The sequence below is a fragment of the Octodon degus genome, unplaced genomic scaffold (assembly GCF_000260255.1).
Source record: "Octodon degus isolate 3935 unplaced genomic scaffold, OctDeg1.0 scaffold00086, whole genome shotgun sequence".
NCBI classification, from domain to species: domain Eukaryota; kingdom Metazoa; phylum Chordata; class Mammalia; order Rodentia; family Octodontidae; genus Octodon; species Octodon degus.
In genome coordinates, this window is record NW_004524662.1 from 8,015,025 (window position 1) to 8,041,458 (window position 26,434).

At 37.1% G+C, this 26,434-nt stretch overlaps 1 protein-coding gene and 1 pseudogene across 2 annotated transcripts in view; both read right to left on the reverse strand.

Moving 5' to 3' along the window:
- Nucleotides 1–2,397: 2,397 nt before the first annotated feature.
- Nucleotides 2,398–11,954, reverse strand: LOC101586405 (annotated as a pseudogene).
- Nucleotides 11,955–13,143: 1,189 nt separating this feature from the next.
- Nucleotides 13,144–26,434, reverse strand: part of Nubpl (nucleotide binding protein like) — a 313,256-nt gene continuing 299,965 nt past the window's right edge. For both annotated transcript variants that reach the window (XM_004637100.2, XM_023721862.1), the window contains 3 exons: nucleotides 24,256–24,376; nucleotides 20,830–20,912; nucleotides 13,144–13,765 (listed from right to left, as the gene is read on the reverse strand). In XM_004637100.2, coding sequence (XP_004637157.1) covers nucleotides 13,703–13,765; nucleotides 20,830–20,912; nucleotides 24,256–24,376 — 267 coding nt within the window. In that variant the 3' untranslated portion in view covers nucleotides 13,144–13,702. The remainder of the gene's footprint in view (nucleotides 13,766–20,829; nucleotides 20,913–24,255; nucleotides 24,377–26,434) is intronic.

Genomic DNA, 26,434 nt, shown 5'->3' on the forward strand with positions numbered 1-26,434 from the left:
GAAATGGTGTTCGTGTGAGAAAAAGAATGTACATATTTTTCCAAATCATATTTTAAGACTTAATTTCCAAACACATACAAAAAACGTAAAAGTGTGTTACGAAACACAATACAAAAGGGCCACGTTCATTCTCCCAACTTAAAAAAAATGACTTGAGATATATTGCTTTGTCAAGTCAGAGTCTCACTATGCAGTTCAGGCTGGCCTTGAGCTACTTTGTAGCCCATGCTGGTCTGGAACTTGAAATGATCCTCCTGCCTCAGCTTCCCAAGTGCTGGGATTGCAGGCAAGTGCCGCCACACATGGCTCGATGTTTACCAATATTGCATTGACCCTTGAGCTCCTTTCTGGTTCATGCTCCTGTTTCACACCTTAGAATTTCCACACCTTTGAATTATTCTTACCTCATTTTAATGTTTATTATTCCTGAGGGTTTTTTTTTTTTTTTTTTTTTGTGCTGGAGTTTGAACTCAGAACCTTGTGCTTGCCAGGCAGGCACTTATGTCACTGAACTATCTCCCTGGCCCATTCCGTAGGTTTTAAAGAAAATTTTATTGCACATATAATGGCTAAATTAGATATGGGTTAATTTTAAGCTTTATAAAATAAAAATACTGTAAATAGTCTTCTGTAATGTGTATTTTTGTCACATTATGTTTTTAAGATTCATCCTTTTTCTAAAAAAGTCTTAATCTGTTTGCATTACTATACATACTAAGCAGCTTACAAACAATAACCATTTATTTCTCATAGCTCTGGATACTGAAAAATTTAAGACACTGGCTTCTAGTGAGGCTCCAATTCTGATTCGTAAGACAGCTGTCTTTTTGCTATAAGCTTATATGGCAGGAGGGAGGGATAGCTAACTCAGGGTGTCGGGGCTCTGTTGTAAGAGTACAGAAGCCCATGGAACCTTCTGACCTAATCAAAAATTCACCCCAAAGCTCCACCTCTCAGTACTATTACCTTGGAGTGGGGTGGGATGTCAGCAGATGGATTAGGGAGGAGTGTATTACTCAGGTTCTTGTCACTATAATGAAATACCTGACAAGGGCTACTTATAAAGGGATTAAGTTTATTTGGCTCATCATTTTGGAGGTTCAAGGGTATGCTTTGGACAGCATCCCATCAGGGCAGCCAGCCCTGGCAGAGGGGAGTGAAAGACCACATTCTGAAGCAGGGGCTGAGAGGGGCAGGGGCAGGGCGTTTTTTATAACCCCCTAGGGAGAACCACCAAGGAGTCTGCTGGGAACTACACCCCAGGGCACATTCCAAGGCACTCAGCAAGTTCCCACTTGGCCCTGTCTCCCAAAGACTCCCCCACTTCCCAACAGCACCCGTCACAGACCAAACCTCCAATCACAATGGACCTTGTGAGGACACTGAGACAACACCCAAGCCATGGCAGAGGAGCACAAACATTCAACTAATAGCACAGACAACTGGGTTATTTGCTAGTTTTGCTACTCCGAATATTCTGCCCTCCCCACACCCCAAGACAGGGTTTCACCATGTAGTTCAGAGATGAACTCAGTACGGAGCCCCGAGCTGGCCTCTCACTGCTTGAGATCCTCCTGCCTCAGGGAGGGGACTGCAGACATGCGCCACAATGCGCAGCCTGAATATTCTTAAGTGTGTCTTCTGGTGGTGTACACAAGAAATTCTCTCGGAAATATCTAGAAGCAGGGTGGTAAGTTATGTGACTACAACAAAGGGTTCTCCAAAATTGTTGTGCCTGCTTATTACTCCTGCCAGCAATACCCAAGACACATCTCTTCTAACAATGTATCAGACTTCATTCTTACAATCTAGCAGGTGTAAAGTGGCATCTGATTGGTTTTGATTTAAATTTTCCTGATAACTACTGGGACTGAATTTATGTTTCTTGGTGCTTCATGTTCTCTCTTCTGTGAAATTCTGATTTGTTTCTATGCTGTTTTTGGTTTTTGTTTGTTTTACAGTGAAGGACAAGCACATGTCTTAGCGCCAGGTGTTTATTTCCCTTACGTGTGAGACAGCGCGCAGACACAGCACACACAGGGTCAGCACTGTGGGAAGGGAGCACCTCTGCCTCTCAAAGAACTATCAAGGAGTGATGCAGAGAATGACTTCTCCACTGCCCTCAGCAGGGCCAGAGGGGGACCGTGAGCAAGTGCCACTCCTGTCTCTAAGCCTAGGAGAAGCTACCTTGCAGCTCTAATCTGAGGAAGTGGTAAAAGGATTGGCCTGGTCCTGGTCCCAATCAGTAAGGGGAGGTGTAAACACTCAAGGAACGTGCACTCCATTGGGCTGCTAGAGGACAGACGACATCATCAGAAGCATGGGGGAGGGGCAGTGATGGGCTTCCAGGCTGTCTGTCCCCTGGCTTAGCAGGAAGGGTACGGCAGATGATGGCACTTAGTGTTTGGCATTGATGATGTCCACAAACTCAGGCTTGAGGGAAGCACCGCTCACGAGGAAGCCATCCACATCAGGCTGGCTTGCCAGCTCTTTGCAGGTTGCTCCAGTCACAGAACCTCCTTAAATGATCCTGGTGCTCTGAGCCACTGCATCAGAGACATTGGACTCAAGCCATCCCCAGAGCTTCATGTGTATGTACCTCCTGGGCCTGTTAAGGTGCTGCCGTCTTGCCAGTGTCAATGGCCCACACAGGTCCACAGGCCAACACTACCTTGCTCCAGTCCTTCATGTTATCTGAGATGACCTTGGTTTACTCAAAAACAACCTTCTCTGTCCATGATGCCAGCTTCCCTTTCATTGAGCTTCTCTCCAATGCAGGCAGTTACTCCTAGTGCTTCTGCGAGGGCATGGGTCACCTTCTGTCCAATCAGCTCATCTGACTCCCCAGAGCAGTGCCTTCTCTCCGAGGGGCCCAGGACTACCGATGTGGCTCCAAGGTCTTTGATTATGCCAGGGCTGATATCCCCAGTGAAAGCCCCGTTAGTCACTTTGTAGCAGTTCCGCGCAGCCACAGCTATCTCGGGATCCAGCTTCTGTCAGGCATAGTCGATGTAGGCAGTGGGGGGCACACAAACCACCTCAGTGTCTGCCGGCACCTTGGAGGCATTCAGGGTGTTAATGAGTTCTCCCAGGGTGTTCTTCTAACTGTTCATCTTCCAGTTGCCCCGCACAAAGAACTTCCTGGATGGTGCCAACACCTTGAAGGTCAGGATCAGCTCTATGCTGTTTCTAATTAAGATCCCCTTTGTAGAATTGTCTCAGATAACGAATTCTTGGCTTGTTGTAGGTGCCTCAAGTGTCTTCCCTGTGTATGGCTTATGTCCTCACTTTCTTGATGCTGTCTTTTACTGAGGAGGCATTCTTAAACTTATCAATCTTTTCTGATTAATGCTTTTTGCATTTTAAGAGCTTCTTCCAATAGTCAGAAAAGTCCTATAATTTCTCATTTTTAACATTTTTTTTTGCCTTAAAAAGGATATTTTTGGGTCATTCAAGACTGTCTGTATTCTGACCAGTCCTATTTTCCCATTACTGATGAAGACAAAATCGCATCTCTAAGGAGGAGGATTTCCTCATACTTCTCGCACTGATGCCATTTCAGTCCACTATGATGCCCTCGTTTCAGTGCTCACGTTATTTCCTCATATCCAACTACCCGTTCTTCCACACTCGATTCCACATCTTCTTTCTCCAAGATACTTCCTTAAAACAACAAATGCACTAACAGTCAGATTTGGCCTTTCCACTTTTAAATTTACTTAATCTAGTGTAGTTTGGTGTCCTTAATTAAACTATGAGTACCTCAAAGGGAGTTAAAGAAATATATCTATATATCTATATCTATATCTATATCTATATCTATATCTATTAGTTTTTTTGTGGCACTGAGGACTGAACGTAAGACCTTCCACTTGCCAGGCAGTGCTTATGCCACTGAGCTATCTCCCCAGCACTAGAAATATTTCTGATTTGTTCTTTTCAGTGTTAACCATATTTTAGACTAGTCACTATTGACAACCTCTTAGTTGTATATGTTGGCTCTCTGCTGTACTGGATCTAGCTAAGCAACTACAACTAGCTACAGGTGAAACCGGGTTTAGAAGAATTTATTTGAAAGTGACTTTTCAAATAAAGGAAGTGAGACTGTTCATCTAGTTTTTCAGTAAAGGTATCTTTGGATAGCAAGAAGGCAATTTTTGGAAAAATGATTTTGGAAAGTAAATTTGTTCATTTTTTTCAAAAAGAAATTTAAAAATAATGCATGCTTTTTACAGCTTTATCAAAATGTAACTGATACACAAAATGCATGGCTATCATCAAGAAATCAACTAATAACAAATGCTGGCAGGGCTACGGGGAAAAATGAACCCTTCTCCACTGTTGGTGGGAGTGAGTGCAGGCTGGTAAAACTACTATGGAAATCAGTGCGGCGATTCCTCAAAAGACTAGGATTAAAGATCCCATTCAACCTAGCTATTTCTTTTTGAGTATACTTCGGGAAGAATGGAAAACTTCATAACACAGTGATATATGTGCACATATGTTTATAGAACCATGATTTGTTACAGTTAAATCCTGGAAACAACCCAAATGTCCATCAACAGAGGACTGGATAAAACAGATGTGGTATTTCTATATAATGGAGTATTACTCAGTTATAAAGAAAGACAAATTCAAGGCTTTTGTAGGTAAATGGAAGCAACTACAATATTGAAATAAATCAGAGCCACATGGTAAACATCATACTATCTCTCTAGTGTTAAGAACCTAAGAGTAAATAAAATCTGAAAGGTACAAAAGATATTGTGAAAGGGAAAGAAAATGCTCAAAAGGAAAGAACAACTGGGATGAGGAAAAGGGGAGAACTAAGATAATTGTACTGCTGATTTCTATTGGCTTACTGAAAAGAGCAGTTAATGTTTAGCTGCTTGATCAATCTTACATACCCTGTATTTGGTAATCTAAGCAACTACTTCAAAGATAGCTATATGTAAATATGGCAACCACTGTTAATTTGATATCATCTTGTTTTGAAATTCTGCCATCAATTTTATTGTTTTTGTGTTGTTTTGCTTTTGTCTGTTATTTTGCTTTTGTTCTTTTCTCTTTAAAATAAAAAAAAGTTTCTTTCTTCATTTCCTTTTTAATCCATAACTTTCTTCTCTCCTTCCCATTTCTGGGTAGCCACTAATCTACTTTGTCATATCATTAAATTTGCCATTTTTCTAGAGCTGGATGCAGTTATACAAGTTGTACCCTTTCTGACCTCCCCTTTGGTGTGGCACCATGATTTTAAGATTCATTCATGTTGTATCAGTCCTGAGGAGTACTCTATTGTCTGTACACAGCAAACTTTGTCATTCACCTTTTGCTGCACTTTGAATTGTTGTCAGCACTTGTATATATAAACAAAACTGCTATGAATGTGGGAACACAAAGGGTGAGCAAAATGCAGTGAATATTTAAAATTTAATAAGACATATTGTCATTAATCCCCCTCAAAATGGTAACTCTTGCTTCAAATACACTTGTCCCCCCAAATACATTGTTTTCCCCCCTTCTGAAGTCCTTTTGGAAATCCTCTTTCATATCTTTGTAAGTTGTGGTAAAAAACAAAAACAAAAACAAAAAACAATATGTGGTTGTTGCTGCTGAGTACCATCCAAAAAAGAGGCTCACAAAAACCTTAGTGTCCTCATCCTCCTTACTTACCAGCCCTGGCATTGTGCAACTTCTGGCTCTTCCCCAAAGTCAAAATGATCATGAAAGGTAAAGATTCAGAGTAGATTTAAGACATCAAGGCAGCCAGGACAGCACAACTAAACAGGCTATCAATTCTTTCTGTTTAATTTTATAGTGACTTTTATAGCTTTTAAATAAATTTTTGCATAACAGAACATCATCAAGATTTGATTTGTCCCTATGTTTTCCTTCTAGAAGTTTCACAGCTTTCAATTTTGCACTCAGGAGTACAGAGCATTTTAATTTTGTTTCCTTAGAATTGTAAAATATAAGACTCATTTCATTGCAAAAAAAGATGTCTAATTGTTCAAGCATATGTTGAAAAGCATATCCATTTTCCATTGAATTGCCTTGTCATTTTTGCTAAAAAATAAGTTACCATATCTATGTATGTACATTCCTTTTTTTTTTTTTTTTCAGTTTGGAAGCAGATACTTTATTAACTGACCAAATCATAAAAACACCATGGTAGATAACTTAGTTCATCCTTCTAATAAGCCTGTTGATCTGGTCTTCCCTATTTCCTGCATCTCCACCTTCCACAAAATGGGTGGTCTTTTTCTTCATTCCACCTCAAGGAGATGACAACTAGAATGGCCACAGGAAGTGAATTACCTCTTTGAAGCATTTGCCAACAGTATAGATCTCATGAATCAGATCCTCCATGCAGATGATTCCATATTTACCAAGAGATCGAGCAATCAATGAATTATCTCTCAAAGCAGTTTGCTTCTTATTGATTTTGCCATAGCCACGCTTGTATATTAGTTCATTTACTGACTTCAAGGCAGCCAGGTGTGGGTACCCCCATGCAATATATGGCTCCACAATTCTCAAGATGTTAATTGAAGCCTTGCTGAGCTTAACAAAGGTACCATTGAAGATCTGGTGAAGGTGAAGAAGCTGCAACACCTTGCGGACCTTTGGGCTCACACCATTGATACCCCTGATCTGGATGACAAATGCCAGTTTGGGCTCTGTGGGGACATAGAAGTTGCCAGCTTTTCTCGCCATCCTAGCCATTCTGATCTCAGTTCTGTACATCTGTCTGTACTCCTTATGATAGTGTCTGGCTTTTTCAAAGATGAGCTTCCTCCTCGCCTTGCAAAGCATCTTCCAAGCAAACTTCTACTCTACAAAATGTTTCACTTTTTCTCAAGGATTTCTGGCACAGCAGGAACCTCCTTTTTCTACTCCTCTACACCTTCTATGGTTCCAGCCGGAAAACAGCCTTGTATATATATTTCTTAACATTCTATCTTGCACCACAAATCTTTTAAGTTTAACCAACTTTTGATTTCATTGTTTTGTCTATTGCTAATCTTCTCAATTTTTTTTTCTTTCTTATTTATTCTTTGATCTCTAGGTTCTCAACATAGTTTATGTCATTGTTATGAATCTTTCTTCTTCAATATAGACATTTTAATTATAAACATTGCTTTAGCTGCATCCCACAATTTCGATATTTTGTTCTCATTTTTAGTCATTTTAAAATTTTAAAAATTTCCCACTTTTCTGATTCATTGGTGTTTGATCATTTAAAATTGTTTTATCTCTACATGTGAGTTTCCGGGTATCTTTTTTTTTTTTTTTTTGTACTAGAAATCGAACTCACAACCTCACACTTGCCAGACAGGTGCTACACCACTGAACTATATCCCTTGCCCCAGATATCTTTTTACTATTAGATTGTATTTAATTCTGTCACAGTAAAAGAACATATTTTACATGGGTTTATATTAAATATGTTTATGTATGTTTCATGGCTGGAACATGGTCTATTTGGTACATGTTCCACGTACATGACAAAATAACGTGTTCCTTGCTTTTTTGGGCTGACAGGGCCTGTGAATATTGGTCAGGCCTTCTACTCCTTCCTGATTATGTGTTCTTGTTCTGTCATCCCTGAGAGAGCAGTACTGAAGTCTCTAGAAATAATTCTGAATTTATTCACTTCTAGTTGTTAGTGTTTGTTCTGTGTTTCCAAGCTGTGTTATTAGGTGGATACATGTTCAGAATTGGTGCACCTTCTTAGCTAATAATACACTTATTATTATATAATGTTCCTCTTCATTCCTGGTAATGTTCCTTAGGCCAAAGTCAATGGTATCTGATACTATAGTTAGTCACTCCACCTTTGATTATTGCTTATCTTGTATATCCTTTCCTTTGAATCCTTTTGGATCTTTGCACTTAAAATAGATTTTGTAGGTAGATGTGGTGGCCCTGTTCGTAGTCCCAAGTATTTGGGAGGCTGAGATGAGGCTTGAGTGCAGGCGCTGGAGAGCAGGGGAGAAGGAGGGAGGAAGGAAGACATGGAAAGGGAGTGATACGGAAGGAAAAACAGGCTTTCTTTTAGAGACTATATGGTTAGGTCTTTCTTTCATACTCAATTGGACCTTCATCTTCTAATGATTATGTTCGAGGCAGTTCTGTTTACTAAAATTAAGAACGTTTGGATTAACTGCCATGTTTTTAACTATTTTCTATTCATTTTGTTTCTTTTGTAACTGTTTCTGCTTGCCTTTGGATAAAATACTTTTTATAATTCCATTTGATCTCCACTGTTGGTTTATTATTTAACTCTAGAAGTGTTTTATTTTTAAATTTACAATGCTCAGCTTTAGTTACTCTTAACCTACGTTCATACCATACACTGTTTTTCATACTGTTAACTTTATAACAGTGTAATCTCAATATAGCCTGTTTAAAATTGTTTTTATATATTTTATTTACATTTTCTATATACCCATAATATAGTGTTATCACAATTGCTATCACAATTGTCTTTTAGAAAGATTAAAAATAGAATAACTATTTCCTGTTTTTTAGTTTTATGTTAACCATTTTCAGAGGTCTTCGTTTCTTTGAATAGGTTAGTTTCTGTATGGCATTCTGTTCCTTCCACTTGAATTTCCTATTACACTGATCGTAGTATAATTGTTGTTAATGAACCCTCTCAGCTTCTGTTTGGAAAAATTTTACCTTTTGAATGTTTTGAACTTACCAGTTTTGTTAATTTCACCACTGCAACAGTATCACTCCATTAATTTATCCTGCACATATAAGTCTGGTATAATGGTTTATATGCAATATGAATTTTTTTTCTTTTACAGCCTTCAAAATTTTCTCTGGTTTTCAACAGTTTCCATATCATGTTATCAGGATTTAAAAAAATTTTGCTCTGGGCTTTCTGAGCTTTCTGAATTTCATGGTTAGATGTCTAAAAATATTCCACAGTCATTTCCTTAAAGTATATCATCTGTCCTCACGAGCCTCTGTTCTCCTTACAAGACACATTTCTCCACCTCCTTGTTTAGTGTGTATATAATTCTGTACCTTTTATACTGTAACTTTTGTATTTCCCATTCACCTATCTCCAAGTTCAATGATTTATGTGTATCAAGCTTACTGGTGAACCCAAAGGCATTTTTCATCTTTGCTATTTTAAAAAATTTCTAATTTTCTGATTTTGCTTGTTCTTAGGGCTTCTATCGCTCTTCTGAAATTCATCTGCCCAACTGTGTTGTCCACCTACTCCATTAGGTATTTTAACATAGAATCACAAGCATTTAAATTTCCTTGCTCCATAATACCAACCTCTGGAATGTCTTCATGTCTGGCTCTATTGATTGCTTTGTCTGTTGACACAAGGGTTGATTTTTCCTTCACATTTTAAAAATTTTAAAAAATTATTAAATGTTGGGCACTATGCATACACAGGACAGTAAAGAGATAAACCTAGCGCATACAGTTACAAATGAACACATGTCATCTTCTGACAGTACTTTACTGTGCAGGGCCTGGTCAGTTTATCTTATTTAGGTTTTGTGGTTATGATTACCTCTAGCATTACTTGTGCTTAAGTTCAAGGCTACTTTTTTTTCCTTGATGTTTCTGCCCTGCCCTAAACACTGAACCTTGTCTCTTTATCTTGTCTCCCTCCTCTAGAGGCAGACTGTTGTGACAGGTTAGTGCCTTAGTTTGCTGTGCTGCCAGAGTTCTCCATTGTCCTAGTTTAGACCTGTGTCCCTGGGTCATGGCAATTGGGCTCCTCCCCTAGTGACAGGATATCTTTAATAGCCTGGAGTCAAAACGATTTCCTGTTCCTCCCCTAGAAATAGAGTTGTTCTATATTCTCTTTGTCTGGTCAAAACAGGTGAAGTCTAGAAGATCTGTTGTTGCATTACCACCCCCACCCCCAGTTGCGGCATTTGTGTTACAGGGCAGAAGCGTTCCAGCAGGGACTTCGGAGCTCCTTGCAGTGGCAGCAGCTTGCCTCCTCAGGCCCACAGCACTAAAGAAATCTTTCTCAGTTCCCCTCCTATGCATTTTTTAAAGAAAGTTTTCTGTGTCTTCGGTTGTTTTTGTTTTGAGATTTTTGAGAGACAGGATCTCAGTCACTAAACTGCCCAGGCTGGGTTCAAAATTACAACTCTCTTGCCTCAACCTTCTGGAATACTGGGAGGCATGTGCCGCTAAGTCCAGCTCACTTTTCCTTATGTTAAGTGTGGGTATGTTGTTGTGTTCGAGCTTCCCAAGCCATCTTTGGAACTGATATGAAACACAAAGAATCACAGATCGTCAAAACATTCCGAAGAACAAAGTGATGATGAAAAAAGATAGTGAAGCAAAAACATAAACCAATGAAATGGAGACCCCAGAAATAGACTCAGAAAGGCACAGATATTTACTTTACATTGAAGGTGGCACTACAGAGCAAGAGAGCGCAGAGCCAGTGGGAGTGAGGTAGCTCTGTCCTGAAATGAGAGACAGAGACTTCAGATAAAGTAAAAAATTTTAGCTTTCCTACTGTCAAGAGCTGGATTGGAAGATGCATGGCCACAATGGGATACCAAACAGGTTCACCCTAAATTATATCAATTTGCCCACTCAAGTCCAGTGCAGAGATGGACAGCTTCAGGTTTCCACATAGTCTGCCTTAGAAATCTTAGAATTTGGCTGGACTCAAAGATGCGCAGAAGGCAGTGGGATGAAAAGCAGAGGCACTGAGAAGAAAGCTCTCCATAAAATGAGCCACTCCTTTCTTGGAAAGGAGTGAAGACATTTGCTTTCCCTCTTCAATAGAAGAATGCTGTTTCTTTATATTCTATGGAAATGTGAAGAATGAGGAGTGTTACTTCTTACAACAGACTACCTGTGCTTGGAAGACAGTTCCATGTTTCTTTTCTTTTTTGGCTGGCTCAGCCTGCCCTGGGGGCGGGGCACGTGGTGCCTGGGATTAAACCACTGTCTGGTCCCTGCGCTTGCTTACCTAAGCAGGTGCTTTAATCTGCTGAGCTGCCTCACCGGTGTCAGTTCCATGTTTGTTTTTCTTGTGTTTTGTTTTTGAGACAGGGTGTATCACTAGGTTGTTCAGGCTGGCCTTGAACTTGAAACCCTCTTTTCTCAGGCTCCTGAGTAGCTGAGGTTTCAGGCATGGAACAGTGGATCCTCTAATCCTTGGCTCTTAAGCAAGACTGACATATCCTCCAATCACCTAAATTTCATTTTTTAGTAGCTTTCCTCAAAGCATCTGGAGACATATGTTGAGTGAAGGCTATGAATCTTTGCCAGTCATGTATTTATGAGCAGAGACTTCCTCATTTTCCTATTAGATGTATTAAATTGTGAAACAACCTAAAGCACCTATGAGTCTTGCACAAATAATTCTTTTCCAAAGTTTGGTTTAAGTACTTGCTCATTTTTATTTCCCCTTCCTTTTTTTTTTTTTTTTTTTAAGATTTATTTTTTGTTCTTGGTGCTAAGGACTGGACTGAATCCAGGGCTTCCAGCTTGCTAGGCAAGTGTTCTCCGCTGATCTAAATCCCCAGCCCCTCTTTTTTCCTTTTTGGACAATGAAAACAAATAAATATCTGCAACTTTAAGCCATTACTCCCTTCTCAGTGATGAATGATGATTACTATGTATCCACAAAAGTTTTTACTCATGGTACAAGTTAGGATAATTTGGTCCAAATAATTTCAGTTTACTTCAGGCAGTACATGTTTAATAAAATTCTTATTTTTTTATTTTGAGATAAATGTAGATTTACATTCAACTGTAAGAAACAACATACAGGGAACCCATGTGCCCTAACACAATTTCCTTCAATAGTAACATCTTGCAAAACTATAGGCCACATAGCAAGCAAGTATTTATTGATATCAGGTCATAATACCAAATATTTCCATCACACGTTTTTCTTGTGTTGCCTTTGAATAGTCACACTCAACACTCTCCATCCCCATTTCCCCTTAACATAACTATTACTAATCTGTTCTCCATTTTTATAATCTTGTCTTTCAATAATATTACATAAATGGAATTATATAGTACATAATCTTTTGAGCTTAGCTTTTTCACTTGGAAAAATTCTCCGGAATTAATTCAAGTTGTTGCATGTATCCGTGGTCTGTTCATTTTTAATTGTGGAGAAGTACCTCACAGCATTAGTGTGTATTATTTTCTTTCCCACTGCTGGGACAAAATAACTGGCATGCATAACATAAAGAAGGAGGTTTATCTGCCTCGGTTCCAGCAGGTTCAGACCACTGCTGTCCGACTCCAGGCAGAAACAGTGTGGTAGAAGGTCATGGGGAGGATTGACGAGCATACCAGTGGCAGCCAGGAAGGGGAGGGAAGAGGCAGGAGAGCTGGAGACAAGAATACATACTCTCATGTCTCGCCCCAGCAACCCACCTCCAACCAGGCTGCACCTCCTAACAGCACCTTCAGTGTAAACTCATCAATGGATTAATCAAGCGATGAACATAGTGCCCTGAAGTTCTAGTCACTTTCCAAAGCTCCTTCTTTGAACAATGAGGGACATTTTACGTCTAAACCATAACAAGATGTCACCATTGGTTGAACTATTCACATGTGAAAGGAAATTTGGGTTGTTTTAGCTATTACATGTAAAACGGCTACAAATATCCCTGTAAGGGTTTTTGAAAATATGATGATGTACAACTCTTTGTGTAACTTTCTGGCTGATAACTACAGAGCAAAGGACACCAAAAGATTTGCCAAAAGTCATAGATCATTTCCTTATAACTGACAATTAGCTAATGACTCACTCTTATCAGTGCTTGCAGCTTTATAACTATCTGCTACTTGACCTTGCAAAGTCCTAAACTCTGAGTTTAGTTGAGTAGAGCCATATGTTTTTCACAGTATACATTCTTTAAAATATGAACTCTACAAAATGTTGCTAAGGAAGGGTGTGGATTTCATGGTCACAGTGAATTTTAGAACCCTCTTCTGAAATGAACGAATGCACAGTAGTGTATAAAGGGAAGAATCCTGCATCCAACTTCCCAAGTTCACATCCCAGCTTTATTGCTGGCTAGCAAGGCACTTCATACCTCCTTTACCTGTAAAATGAATCTGGTAGGACCCAACTTGTGTGAACAGAAGATTACAAGGACACATAGAAAGCAGATGACAAATGCTATTATTTATTATTATTATTGCCATCACAATCCAAAGCATCATCAAAATCATGATGATCTTGTTAAAATACACAGGCCTATGCACAAAATTAGTACACTCTTTAAACAACTATCCTGTAGTCCTGCTAAAGAGTGCAATTGTCTTTTTTTTTTTTTTTGTAAGCTCAGCCCACCCTGGGGTAGAGCTGGTGTGGCATATGGTGCTGGAGATTGAACCGTGGACCCTGGCAATTGTCATTAAAAATGGGACAGTAACACCATAAAATCACAATTCCTCAACAGTTCAATAAAAAAATACAACTAGTACAAGCATGAACATATCAACTTTCAAAACAATTCCTAAACATTATATAAAATAAAATACATGAAAATTTTATTGATGAGTCATATCATAGGAAATCAAATCTGAAAATGACATTATTTCCATAGCAATAAAGAAAACAATCATGATTGCTAGTATTTCCTCAGGCTCCTCCACTATGCCCCTCATTTCTGAAGGTCCTCTCATTACTAAGCACCAGGTCAATTTCCATCATGCTCGGGACTCATTCTGAAGGTGGTGGCAATCTTCTTACCACTTCTGCAGCAATCCTCAGGTAAGCTTTGGCCTGGAAAAGGGCAAGACTTGTTTGTTCTGTATGTCTCTCCCACAACACTGAGTGGCTTGTGAACTGTTTGTCATGGATGCCTGCTGTATTTGGAAGTATGTGGGAGAAGGAAGTTCAGTCACGAGAAGATGATGCTGTGTACAACACAGGTAGAGCAGGAGAGAAAGGTTTCTACATGTGAAGGGAGGTGCCTTTATGAAAAAACTTACAGTACCAGAAAATACTGTTTTTCAAACTCTAGTCTTCATATAAACTAACTAGCAACCCAGTATGATTGCAGAAAATTATATCTTCTTCCTATGACAAATTGATAGCCTGACTTAGATAATGCAAAAATTTCTTTAGCATAAGAACTATTAGTCATTTTTGAGGAAGATTATTTATTACCATCCTTTGTTTTATCTTAGAAAGTTACTTTCTTCTTCTTTCCTGAGACTAGTTTGCAGTACTAACACTAAGCACTCACAAACTTTCACCCGGTAAGTTCTGGGTATCAGGCAAGAATTTCAGTTCAGTCATTACACTCTTAATCTCTGGGTTTCCCTGTGCAGTGAATTATTAGCAGTAGCTCCCAAACCACAGAGCAGGCTACAAACTACCCCAATGCCCACATGTCCACATTATAATGAAATAATTTCAATACAAATACTGTTTACTTTTCATACCTCTTTCATGAGAAATAATAATAAAACACAATAGTAAGAATTTCTAAATTTCCTAATTTAAAGGTACAGAATTTAAACTATACTTTGATATGCTTATGTACCTACTTCTTTACTATTAATGGTAATAGTCAAAATTTACTGAGCACTTACTATTTACCAAGTGTACCCTTTTATCTGCAGTTACTTGGGGTTAAATTCTGCCATGATCACCTTATAGACAACGGAAACATTCACAAAGGTGAAGTCTGTATAAAACATTATTGCCAGTAGGTAATGAGCTGGGCTTTGAACCAAAGCTGACTGATTTCTACTCTGCATGGTTAAAGGAGATATCTGAGATCTGTTTTACTGACTTGGTGAAGTGATTTAAGGATGTCCATACATTTGTCATTTTTAAAGACTATTCTGAGCTTTAACAGCTGAAGCATGTTTTATTTTACCAGGACAGTGTTAAAGTTTCCTTTTAAAAGTCCTTTAAAAAGCACTAAAAACATGAATAAGGCTTCAATTTTTCTTTTAAACTGGATACCTGTAATGCCAGGCACTTCATGTTTTACATGACTGAGTGATCTCAGTCATGTAAAACAAGCATCCTTAGCTCAACTCAGATGAAAAACTGGGAGTTACTTGTTCAAGCTCATGAAATCAGCAGTCTGGAAGACAAAGAAATCTGGATCCAACTGACTCTAAAGCCCAGCTCCTTCTATTATACCATATATTAAGCAGTGAACTCGTAAGAAATTCTAGCCATAATGCATAGTCTAGAGTGGTTTCACTATGTTATAGTTAACAGAGCAATAGTTTTGGCTTAAAAATAGAAATGAGGTACATTTATAAAGAAATATTTCTTTCATATTTAATGTGCTAGCTTTTCCATAATATTCCAAGTATTTATGTCTAATATTTTGTGATAAAAATTTAAAACTCACTAAAGAGAGCTGAGGAAAGGACATCACTCTGTAATTTCTTAGTACTTATCCACATTAAATTATATACATAAGCCTAACAGAATAGCAAAAAATTCTGAATAATTACAGAACAATGAAATTTGCCATATTTAACTTTGCTTTTCAACAAAAATCTCCACTATATTTTTAATATATCACATCAAGGTAACAGATTGTCATTTGCTGAGAAACCACTGAAAGTGCTTAAACAGTTACAATGTCTACGAAACTGCTGAGACATCATTTTTTTAGCCTATGTGGTATCATTTCAGCAAATATACTTTTGTTCTTAATGCACGCAAAGCATTGTGTTGGCAAATCCATGTAATAGAAAGACATAAAATGGAAGCAGAACTGCTCACTGGTGAGGAGTTGGACCCTTGAAGTCAGGCCATATTTATTTTTATTTTTTCATAATTTTATTGAGAAACAAATAGCAATGAGACAGTTTCAAATCAAATTGGTAGGACAGTTTCAATAATTAACACATTGCATACATTCTTCCTAGTGGTTAATTGCTGTACAAGATTCTGACATGATATCCTATTTAAAAACACCATTAGAACAAATCCCTCTATTCATTTAGAGAATGTAACTATATATCTATCCTAACCACTTTGAATACACAAATGGACATTCATCTGTATCCCCTTTTTTTGTTAAGTTCCATTATTTGAATATTATAAGTGTGCAAACTCAGCAAAATATTCTGAAAGAGTCCAGTAGCCCATAATAGTGTTGGGTCTTCCGCTTGACTGGCAATGTCAGAAATTGTTGACCTGAGTCCCCTACAGCTCAACATAACAGCATGGCTTTACTTCTTATGCTTTGTTTTTATACTTTTCTGCTGGATGGTTAAGACCAAGGTAAAACAGGACCTATGCAACAAGAGTTGTAGCTTTTGGGTTTGATAAGGTCAGTGAAATCCCCTCAGGATGTATCCTGAGATGCTGTACCTCAGATTGTAGAACCTTTGTCAGTGTCAGCCATGTGGATGAGTCACGGCCATTGCCTGCAGGCCGCATTTAGAATCCTGGATTCAATATTTATTTGCTAAGGACAGGTTACTTAATCATTCTAGTTTCTACACCTGTAAAATGATTAATATAATAGTGTCTGGCTGCAAGATTTCAAGGACTTTTAAAACCTCTTCTTTTGAATTTTTCCCCCCCATCTCTTTGAGACAGGTCTTACTACGCAGTCCACGCTGGCCTTGAGCTCACTCTGTAGCCCCCGCTGGACTCGAACACACAACAATATTTTTGTCTCAGCCTTCCATGTACTGGGATTATAGGGATGCACCCCCACACCTGGCTAAAACTGCTTCTTTTGTACCACCACTTCTTACACCTTATTTCCACTTAAAGAATAATTAAATCACTCCTTTTGTTTAAAGTGTATCTAGCAAGAAGGTGACACATACTGGTGTTCGAAAAACATAGTAAATATTTAAACTTTTAAAAATTTATTATAACGAAAGATATATTATTATTATTGATTCACCTCACAATTTTCCTTCTTTCTTCCAACACACTCATCCCACTATTCTTGCTACTTTCTGAAGCACTTCTGGAAGTCCTTCTTCTATGTCTTTGACTGCTCTGTCATCACTGTGTCAACTGTTCTCAACTAATTCAAAATGCTTACCTTCCGTGGTCATTTTGACTTTGGGGAAGAATCAGAAGTCACAGGGCTTTTAGAAACAGTACACGCACGTAATATATGTTGATTCCTCACAAACTAAGAATGATAAATTATCAATATAGTTTAGTATTTGCTAATTTTGCTATACTCTTTTATTATGTATATGTAGGGAAGTCATAGGGATTATAAATTCGATTTGAGCAAAGTTTAAAACCATATATTTTATGATAAAGGACCTTTAACTTAAGATGGCCAAAGCACTGAAATTATGTATTTGCTGTAAAGAGAATTATAAGAGTTTTATTTTTCTTATATTAAATGTTACTTAACAAAGATTTGTTTCCATTAACTTGAAAAAAAAAAAAAGTCACAGGGCACCAGATCTAGTAAATGAGGAAGATGAGGACATACTACAGTGTTTTTAAAAGCCTGAATTTCTGCTGGATGGCAAGTGGCACCAGCATTCACTATATTTTACTAAACCTTATTAAAGATACAAAAAGAACTTCCAGAACTGCTTTAGAAAGTAGAGGGTAAATGTGTTTGAAATAAGGGGGAATATACTGAGGGGGGAGTAATGGCATTGTGTCTTTTATTGTAATACGTTTTTAAAACTTAAAATATCCACTGTACATTTTGATCACACTTTGTACATCCTATATAAAATATATGATTGAGATTTCTATTAATTTCTATTAATACTCCTTGCTTTCATTTACTCAACTCTACATAGACTAACACCCCCCCCCTCTCCATTCTGGGTCTTTTTAAAAAGCTACTTAAAGGCATACATAATACAGTTGGATCCAATTTATATGCTTTATCACTAACAAGCAACAGGGATCAATGGTAACCAAAGTGAAAGAAATTTTATGGACATTTCCTTTGTATTTTTTAAAAAATATTTAAGCTCAAAATTATCATACATAGCCACTTCATATTACAACTCTGAGGTGATAATTTAGAAATTATAAAAGAAAATTTCTGCTTATATTAGAAAGTCTTTATAAGGAGTATCTTACATAGGAGTACCTTTTGTATGCTAATACTTAATAAAAAGGATAAAACCACATGAGTCCATTACTTGTGTCTGAGCCAAAGGAAAGGATAATCAACAATTATAATCCAGTTTTCATGAAACAATTCTACTTAACTAAAGAGTTCTAAATGTCTACTTTCTCACTCTTCTATTGTTTTCTCCAGCTGCTATACTACTCACATTTAAGTTTTGCTTCGTCCTGCTTCCTAACTAATACATATGTATAGAAGTGTTTTTCCCATTTACTGTGGAATCATCGAACTGTTAGTGTGTTTTCTAATTGGTACCGCTAGACCTTGCAATGTCTCCAAGATGTCTCAAAAATTCACACCTTTAAGTTGACCACTGCCTTTCTAGTATATGCCTTTCTCAAAGTTAAATGTTACTGCGAAAGTTACATCTCTAATGTCTAAATTTTCGGAGCTAAAAGAGAGACTTCTGAGCCTTGGCAGCAGAGGAGGAAGTGAGGGAATATGGAAAAGAGAAATACAGATTATTGTATTTACCTCACAAAGATGCTGAGAATCAGGTCAGATCATATATTCAGCGCACCTAACCATTTTATCAATCTCTGAAGAAACTGTAGTACAGGAATTTTACACAGGACTCAGAAGGTGATAATCACGGACAGAGGCCAACTTTGAAAGGAAAAGACTTGTCTTTTAATCATACCTTATATAATAGTTCTGCAATCTTAGAAAATTATTTAACTTCCTGAACCTCAGTTTCCTCATTTGTCAAATGGTGGCTATCCACATTCTGCATTAAATTGTTGTGAAGATAGAAAGAACATAAGTAAAATGTCTGACAGTATCTGGTACACTGCAATCACTATTATAAGGAAGATTAATAATAATGAATGTCTACAACCTAAGAGTTGGAAATAACATCTTCCAATGAAAGAGAATGAGGTACAAGTCACTATATATTTTCCTTTTCATGGCCATGTCTAAATCTTTTTTATTTTATTTTTTTGCTTTTGGAGACTTTCAAAGAAAGCTAATAATGAATAGGTCAAAAAATTACTCATAATTAAAATAAACTAGTAGGGGATGATTTTTGTCCATAGGGAACCATGTGATGTCTTTACTCTGTTTCTGGGAAGCATTTAAAGGTACAGAATTTAAAGAATTCCCAATTTTCATGCTTTTTGTATAATACTCATATAAAGCACATCTGTGATGGTTGGGGCTTTTAGACTTTAATTATGGAAGCAGTAAAGAATTATAGTTTTGTGTATATGAAATCTTCCTAGGAAAGACTTACATGAAGTTAACATTTAATACTGAAAAGGCAGAGAAAACAAAAGTGATAATGACTACACTGTATTTATTCACACTGTCAGTAACTTGATTGCATGTTCCATAACTGCTGATCCCGTGGAAAGAAAAGAATCACTGGGTCCTAAGAAATGACTCAAAATGGATCGATTGCATTTATCTAAGACTACTGGATTAACTTCCTCTTAACTTTATTTATAGATTTAATTATTCTGGGCCTTTTATTTGCTAGTTTACAGAATATCAGAGGAAGCAAACTAAAATAAAAACTGGAGTGGTTATACATAGGAAAAATCATAGTACTACAATGTTATAAAGTTATAATCAGTAACTCAGGGGAAAAAAGAAAACTGTTAGAAGACTGGTTGGAGGTATTGAGGAAAGGGGAGCAAAAACTACATCAAAACTTGGTTGTACCAGTTATGAAATGGTGCACCCCTGTAATCTCAGCACTCAGAAAGTGGAGGTAGGTAGACTGCTGAGAGTGGGAGGCCAGCCTAGGCTACACAGTGGGTCAAAGGCCAGCCTGTACTACAGAGTGAGACCCTGCCTAAAAATAAATAAAGAAGTAAATAAATAGAAAAAAAAAAAAAACCCTCTGATATACAAGAGACAACTCAGTTTCTAAATTAAATAGAAAGTACTATTTAGAAAATACAATTTTATTTTGTCTCAATTTTAGTATATGTGCTGCCAAAATGAGCACATGATTTTATTTCTATTTTGAAAAAAGACTGAAATAAAGAATTTTAAATATTATGCTTAAAGATTTTATGGAGCCAGTGAGATAGCTCAGCAGACTAAGCACCTGCTTGCAGAGGCACTGGGTTTGATCCCCAGCACCACATGCTGTGTGGGCCCCTACAGAGAAGCATGCCTCTAATCCCAGCAGTGGGGAGGCTGCAAACAGCAGAAGGATCACTATGAGTCCGAGCTACATAGTGAGACCCTGTACCAAATACATTTTTTAAAAAAAGATTTTATGTATAAGCAATTTAAAAAATCTATCACCCACATCCCCAATGTTGTTGGCCAATGGAACACTACCAGTCTATCTCACCTCCCATTATATTTATTAAAATAAATTAATGAATACCTCATTCTAATAACTGGATGCCCTTTATCAGACTTAACACTTTCTTATGTTTTGTTTTCTTTTTATAATAATCAACCAAATTTGCAATAGTGAAATACAATAACTTTAAGTAGTTAGACATTGCTAACAGCAAGATGAGAATTTTATAAACTCCCATTACTTGTGTTTTTCCTGAGAAAAAAGATCAGGAAATGACTCTCTGCAGGTAAATTTATTGAGCTGACAATTGATAGCATGTAAAGAGGGATCAAACATACTTTGGACATTTACCTAATTCTTGTTTATATATGTATGTCCTATCAACATATAAGCTTGATCTACCCAACTTTCTGCATATCAAAAAGTATGTATCTGACAAGGAAATAATAATACACATTTAAACATGTAACTTACCTCCTCACTTTCAGGCTGTGAAAACACAACAGGTTGGCCTGAATCTGAAGCTTCCCTTATACTGAGGTGTAGTGGAATGTCTCCTAAAAAAGCCCAAGAAGCATCAGTTACACCAGAGAATTTACAAAGGCATTCAGAATCTTACAATTTGAACAATGGAAATAAGATGGAACTCATTCGAATTAAGTTATGTCTATCCTCAATTTATTAAATCTCTGAAAAATGAATTTCAAATGAAAATTAAGGGATAAAATATTCAACTTGAGGGTGACTATGTATGTGTAATGAAAACTAGCAGGTAAAAGATGAAACTTCTAAGGACTGGCCAGATAACTCAGTGGATTAAAGCGCCCACTTAGGCAGTGGCAGGGACCAGGCAGGGTTCAATCCCAGGACCAGGGTTCAATCCCGCCCCTGGGGTGCGCTGAGATTGCAACTGAGACTGGGCATGGTAGGGTGCACCTCTAATCCCAGCACTTGGGAGGCTGAAAACAGGAGAATCAGTATGAGTCTGATCTATGTAGTGAGAGCCTATAGACTCTGTACTAAATACATAAAAAAAACTAAGAGATGAAGCCTCTGATTTATTCTCTGCTGGGGGTCTTCCAGCAAGAAATGGCTTGGAAGACTTTTGTAACTAAGAGATTTTCTCCTGTAATATTGAATACAGATATATCATGCCACATAGTAAGAGAAACCAAAGAGGAAATGATGCAGAAGCATAGTCCAAAAATACAATAAAATCGTCTTCCTAATCTTGGCAGACAAGTGAGCTAAGAGAAAAGTTAAAAAGGCCAGACCTATTATCTCAACTCTGCCTCTTCAACAGAATTATTCCCCTTTACCATTTTTAATTTGTTACTTTATATATAACTGGTGTGCATCATGAGTTTTCAGGAGGTACTAAATATGACCTCTAGTACATAGGCTACTGTTGGAGAGGCTGTGTGTTTCTCCTAAGGATATATTTCCTTTAAGAGAAATAGTTCCATCATCCTGTACCCACTTTCCACCACCCACACCATCACAAATGAAGTCTTTCAAGACTGAGATTTAAACTGCAATAAAGGGAGTCCTAAGTACCTGTCATAGTACTCAACAGTCTCAGAACCACTCCAAATCCAGGCAAATGTTACTAAAATGTGTGAGTGCTTTATATAAATAAGTCATTCAGCACCCTGCCAGGGAGTGTAAATAATGTAGAAGTGTATGTCACAAAAAAGTACAATTTATTATGTAGTAGATGACAGAGGAACAGATACTTCATGTTCCTGTTGTCAGAAAATTTTTCAGTGTTAATTCTTAAGTCTTTCCTTAATACCTAATAGCCAATAACAAGTACATGGATATTTCATTAACCATTTAAAAATTAGCTTTTAGTAAATGTTGTCTCTTCTACAGATGAATTTAAGACTGTAGAAAAATATCACAGGGGAAGACATGATATAATAGACTATAGAAAATGTCCAGAAGCCCATAAAATAATTTTTCTCTCTCTGCTCTGCTCACGTCCTCTCTCCCCTCCTCACCCCTGTTGTGCTGAGGATAGAACTGAAGGCCTCACACGTTAGACAAGTACTCAGCTACATCCCTAGGCTCAGGATTTTTCTCTTGGTTTATGAGCTACCATTACAGTCTAGAATCCTGGATGTCATCTTTTCTACTGCTGATATGGAAGTAAAAAGTAAACACTTCTTTATATAGCCACCTATTGACACTGTTTTGCCCTTCAAAGACTCACACAAGAGCAGACTATGAAAGGGAATGGCCTTGTTAGAAAATAGTGAGAGAGGTCTTAGGCTAATAATTATATCAAGGGAGGAGGAATGGCATAAAGAGTGACAAAGAGCAGTTCGGGTATGAAAAGTGTCTCTGAGGGATCAGCTCTGGAAGAGATGAGGACACATCCAAGATATGAAATAGATGAAAAAAGGCTTTCTTGGAGGTAGCCTGAGACTCTAACTGTTAAGCATAAACTCTCTCTGGAAGTAAACATGGACAAGATTCTAAAGAGCCTTCTTAACAAATAATCATTTAAAATCCAACCCAAAGGGTAAAAATAAATTAAGCAGCTGCCAGGAAGTTGGTACAGGGCAAATGAGGGTTCACAGGGAGTTTGAACAGCTGGAAGACCATAGCTGAGAGAACTCTTCCTGATTTTTGTTCCTCTTTCCCAATTCTAGCCTCTTCATAACTGAATTCCCTTCTCCAGTTTGTGGGAGACACCTCTGGGACAATGATTACACTAAAAGCAGGAGCTGAGTCCTGAGTTGGAACGATATAAATTACTTTTCCCATAACACTGTTTGACACAGCAGTCTATGGCAATACCCAGTTTTTGTGATTAGTAATTAGTGTTTCTGATACATTTTCAGGAAACTGTACATTTGTGAGCCATTGGTTGAAATATAACTTCCAAATATGAGAGTCTACAAGATGTTTCAAATACTAAATAAATGACTTACAAAATTGTACCACTCATTTATAAGTCAGAAAATTATAATATTTAAGCATAATTCAATAATGCCATTATAACTACACATTTACTTTATTATGTAAGTGAATGTCAATCTGTTATGCTATTATGCAGATCTACATAACTGAACTTTCTAGGTTAGTTAAATCAAAAACAGTTGCAGAATATAATTAGTGTCTGTAATTATAGCAACGTATCAAAATATATTGTTAGCATTCACCTGATATTATAGTTTCTGCTATAGTGCAAATGAATAACAATAATACATTTAACTTTCAGAAACTTAATTATGATAAAGGATGTTTTGAAATTCTTTGATCTCCTAGGGATCCTAATTTTTTAACTACCTGAAACTAATAATTTACTTTACATGGTCCTTATTCAGTATCTAATATCTGCCTTGCCCAGAACATAGTCACAGAAAACATGTTTTCTAAAAAGTCTATTAATGGGGCTAGGGAGATGGCTCAGTGGAATACGTGCTTCCCTGGCAAGCACAAGGGTCTGAGTTCAATCCCCGGTTCCACCAAAAAAAAAAAAAAAATAATAAAAATAAAAAGTCTATTAAGTTGCTGTGGGTTTCTGAAAAACAGTATTTTATCCAAAACTCCATTTTTATGTATACCTGTTTATATAAACATTTATGGCCAACTTAGTAACCAAACTGATGACTGCCATTTAACATATGGCTTCAAATCACTTTGACCACAAATATGGGTAAATGAACCTAAACAACAAAATTCTCTCTTAAATTTATTTTATCTAGGGTAAGGAGTATTATCATAGTTGGTAAGAAGGACCTGTTTTAAAAAGTCAAAGAAAGATAAACACAGAATGGCACTAACAGAATTGACAAAACCAAAGGCAATTGAATTGCTCTTTACTGCCAGGCCTCATCTCCATTTTCTCTTCTGCAATCTGCCCTGTGAAAGAATATCACATGGTCTTACCCAGGACATCAAGCTTAAGGGTCTGTGCTAGCCTCTTTGCACCATCAGCACCAAAAATATGAGTTTTGTGTTTACATTTTGGACACTGGAAAACACTCATATTCTGGATAAGGCCAAGAACCTAAAATAATAAGAATGCATTGAAATTAAAATAAAATCACATCAGATCTCAACATATCATTTCAACATGTTTTCATTTTAGCTACTAAGTAGTGATATAAGGACAAGTTATGGTTTCTGTTCTTAAGGAACTTAGAAGTTAGTGAGAGATCACGACTTATGTAATTATTTTAATATGGTGAAAAATGCTAAAAAGAGACAAGTAAACTGCAACCAAAAAATTCTTCATTAGGAAGACTAAGAGTTGTCCTTGGAGGGGGTCAGGCCTATAGCAGAATACACAGACAGAAGGAAAGATACAAATAATGCAGCAAAATAAGAGTATATGGGCTGCTACCTAATGGATGTCAAGGCAAAAGATGGTTTGGTAAGGCAAGTTAGGGTCAGATGGTAAGGTGCTAAGTCCTGTCCATGTATTTGCGATTATCTTGATCAGATGCAGGAAAGAACAAAGGTTTTTACAGTTGAAAAGATGGTCCCAAAGCGGTAGTGTTATAAATCACTTGTGGGAGAAACTTACTGAAGGCAATATGAAGAAAGGGCAGAAAGAGGAAAACAGTTAAAAGGTCAACTATGGACAAAATCTCATGGTCAATACTAGGCTAAATAAAAAACTAAATAATAGATGGATACCACAAAATAAGGAGGTAGATCTTTTACCAAGGGGAAGTGGACCAAGCAAAGGAGGGAAGAGGGCAAGGGGCATGGGGAAAGGGATGAAGAACCAAACCATGTTATGTATTGCTATGTATTTGTACCAACTCACCATGAGGAATGCAATCATTATGCACTGCAAACATGTACTAGCAAAAAAATTGAAAAAAATACTAGCCACCATATACCGAGTGCCTATTGTGTACCATGTACTAGAAAAAAGTGCTTTAAAGGTGCTATCTTACTTGCTCCTCATAAGAACTTTAGTAGTGGGTCTTTTATCATATACAATCTGTAGCTGAGGAAATGGACAGTGCTAGCAAAAGACTGAATTTCAGCTCTTATTAGAATATTTTTGCTTCAAACAAAATTTCTCTATCTTCTACATGAAATAGTTATTTAGTAAACACTATTATTAAATAGTCTTAAAAAATATACTGGCTCTGTAAATATAATCTGTATTCAGATTTCTTTTAATATCACTTTCTTATTGATGAAAAGCAGTGTCTCTCTTTCAAAATAAAAATAAAGAACACCACCATCAGAGGTTTAGAGATGGTAATGCTTGTATCATCTTATCAGTTCCACCATAAGAGCATCACTATATCTTACTAGAACATTTACAATTTAAATGAAGAAGCACTGATAGTCCATAATACAACACACAGACAAGAAGGGGTTAAAATTATTCTTTCTAAAAACAGTAAGAGGAAAAAAAAAACTAAGGTGGCCCATAGCACATGTAAATGAATACAAATAGCAAAGGACATGAATATGAGACAAAGAATGTTCCCACACATTTAATATAGAACCTTTTACTCATGGAATACATCACAAGACTATTTGATAACTTAAAACCATTTCCAAAAATGCTAGAAGACAAACATGGCTTAATATCACAGAGTTTATCTGTTTATTTACTATGTCTACATTATATACTCATTGCCTAGGCAGTTTTACTGCCATTTATGTTAAATGTTGTTTGTACACTGACTGTAGGGCATTCAACTTAAAAAAAAAAAAAAACCCTGATCAATAAGAGAAAACAGTGGAAATATTTAAAACAAAGTGAACATCTCTAAGTGAGTGCGTATTTCAAGAGAACAGAAAAAGCAGTCTTGTCTTGGAATCTCTTGGATAATCCTAGACCTGGATGCATGGAGCAAGAGTGAATTTGCAGTTTGGGTGATTTATTTATTATCAAACTGTTCTCTATGGACTATATAGATATTTCAGATGCAGTTTCTACAGACTACATAAATATCACATACCTAAAATATAAAACTATAATCTAACAACATTTAAGTGCTCTTATTAATATATGCCAGCATTCAGACAAACACAAGGCACAGCAAGCATGCAATGGTGACCTGAAGCTTGCTCCCTTGGAGTATGCACTTTAATT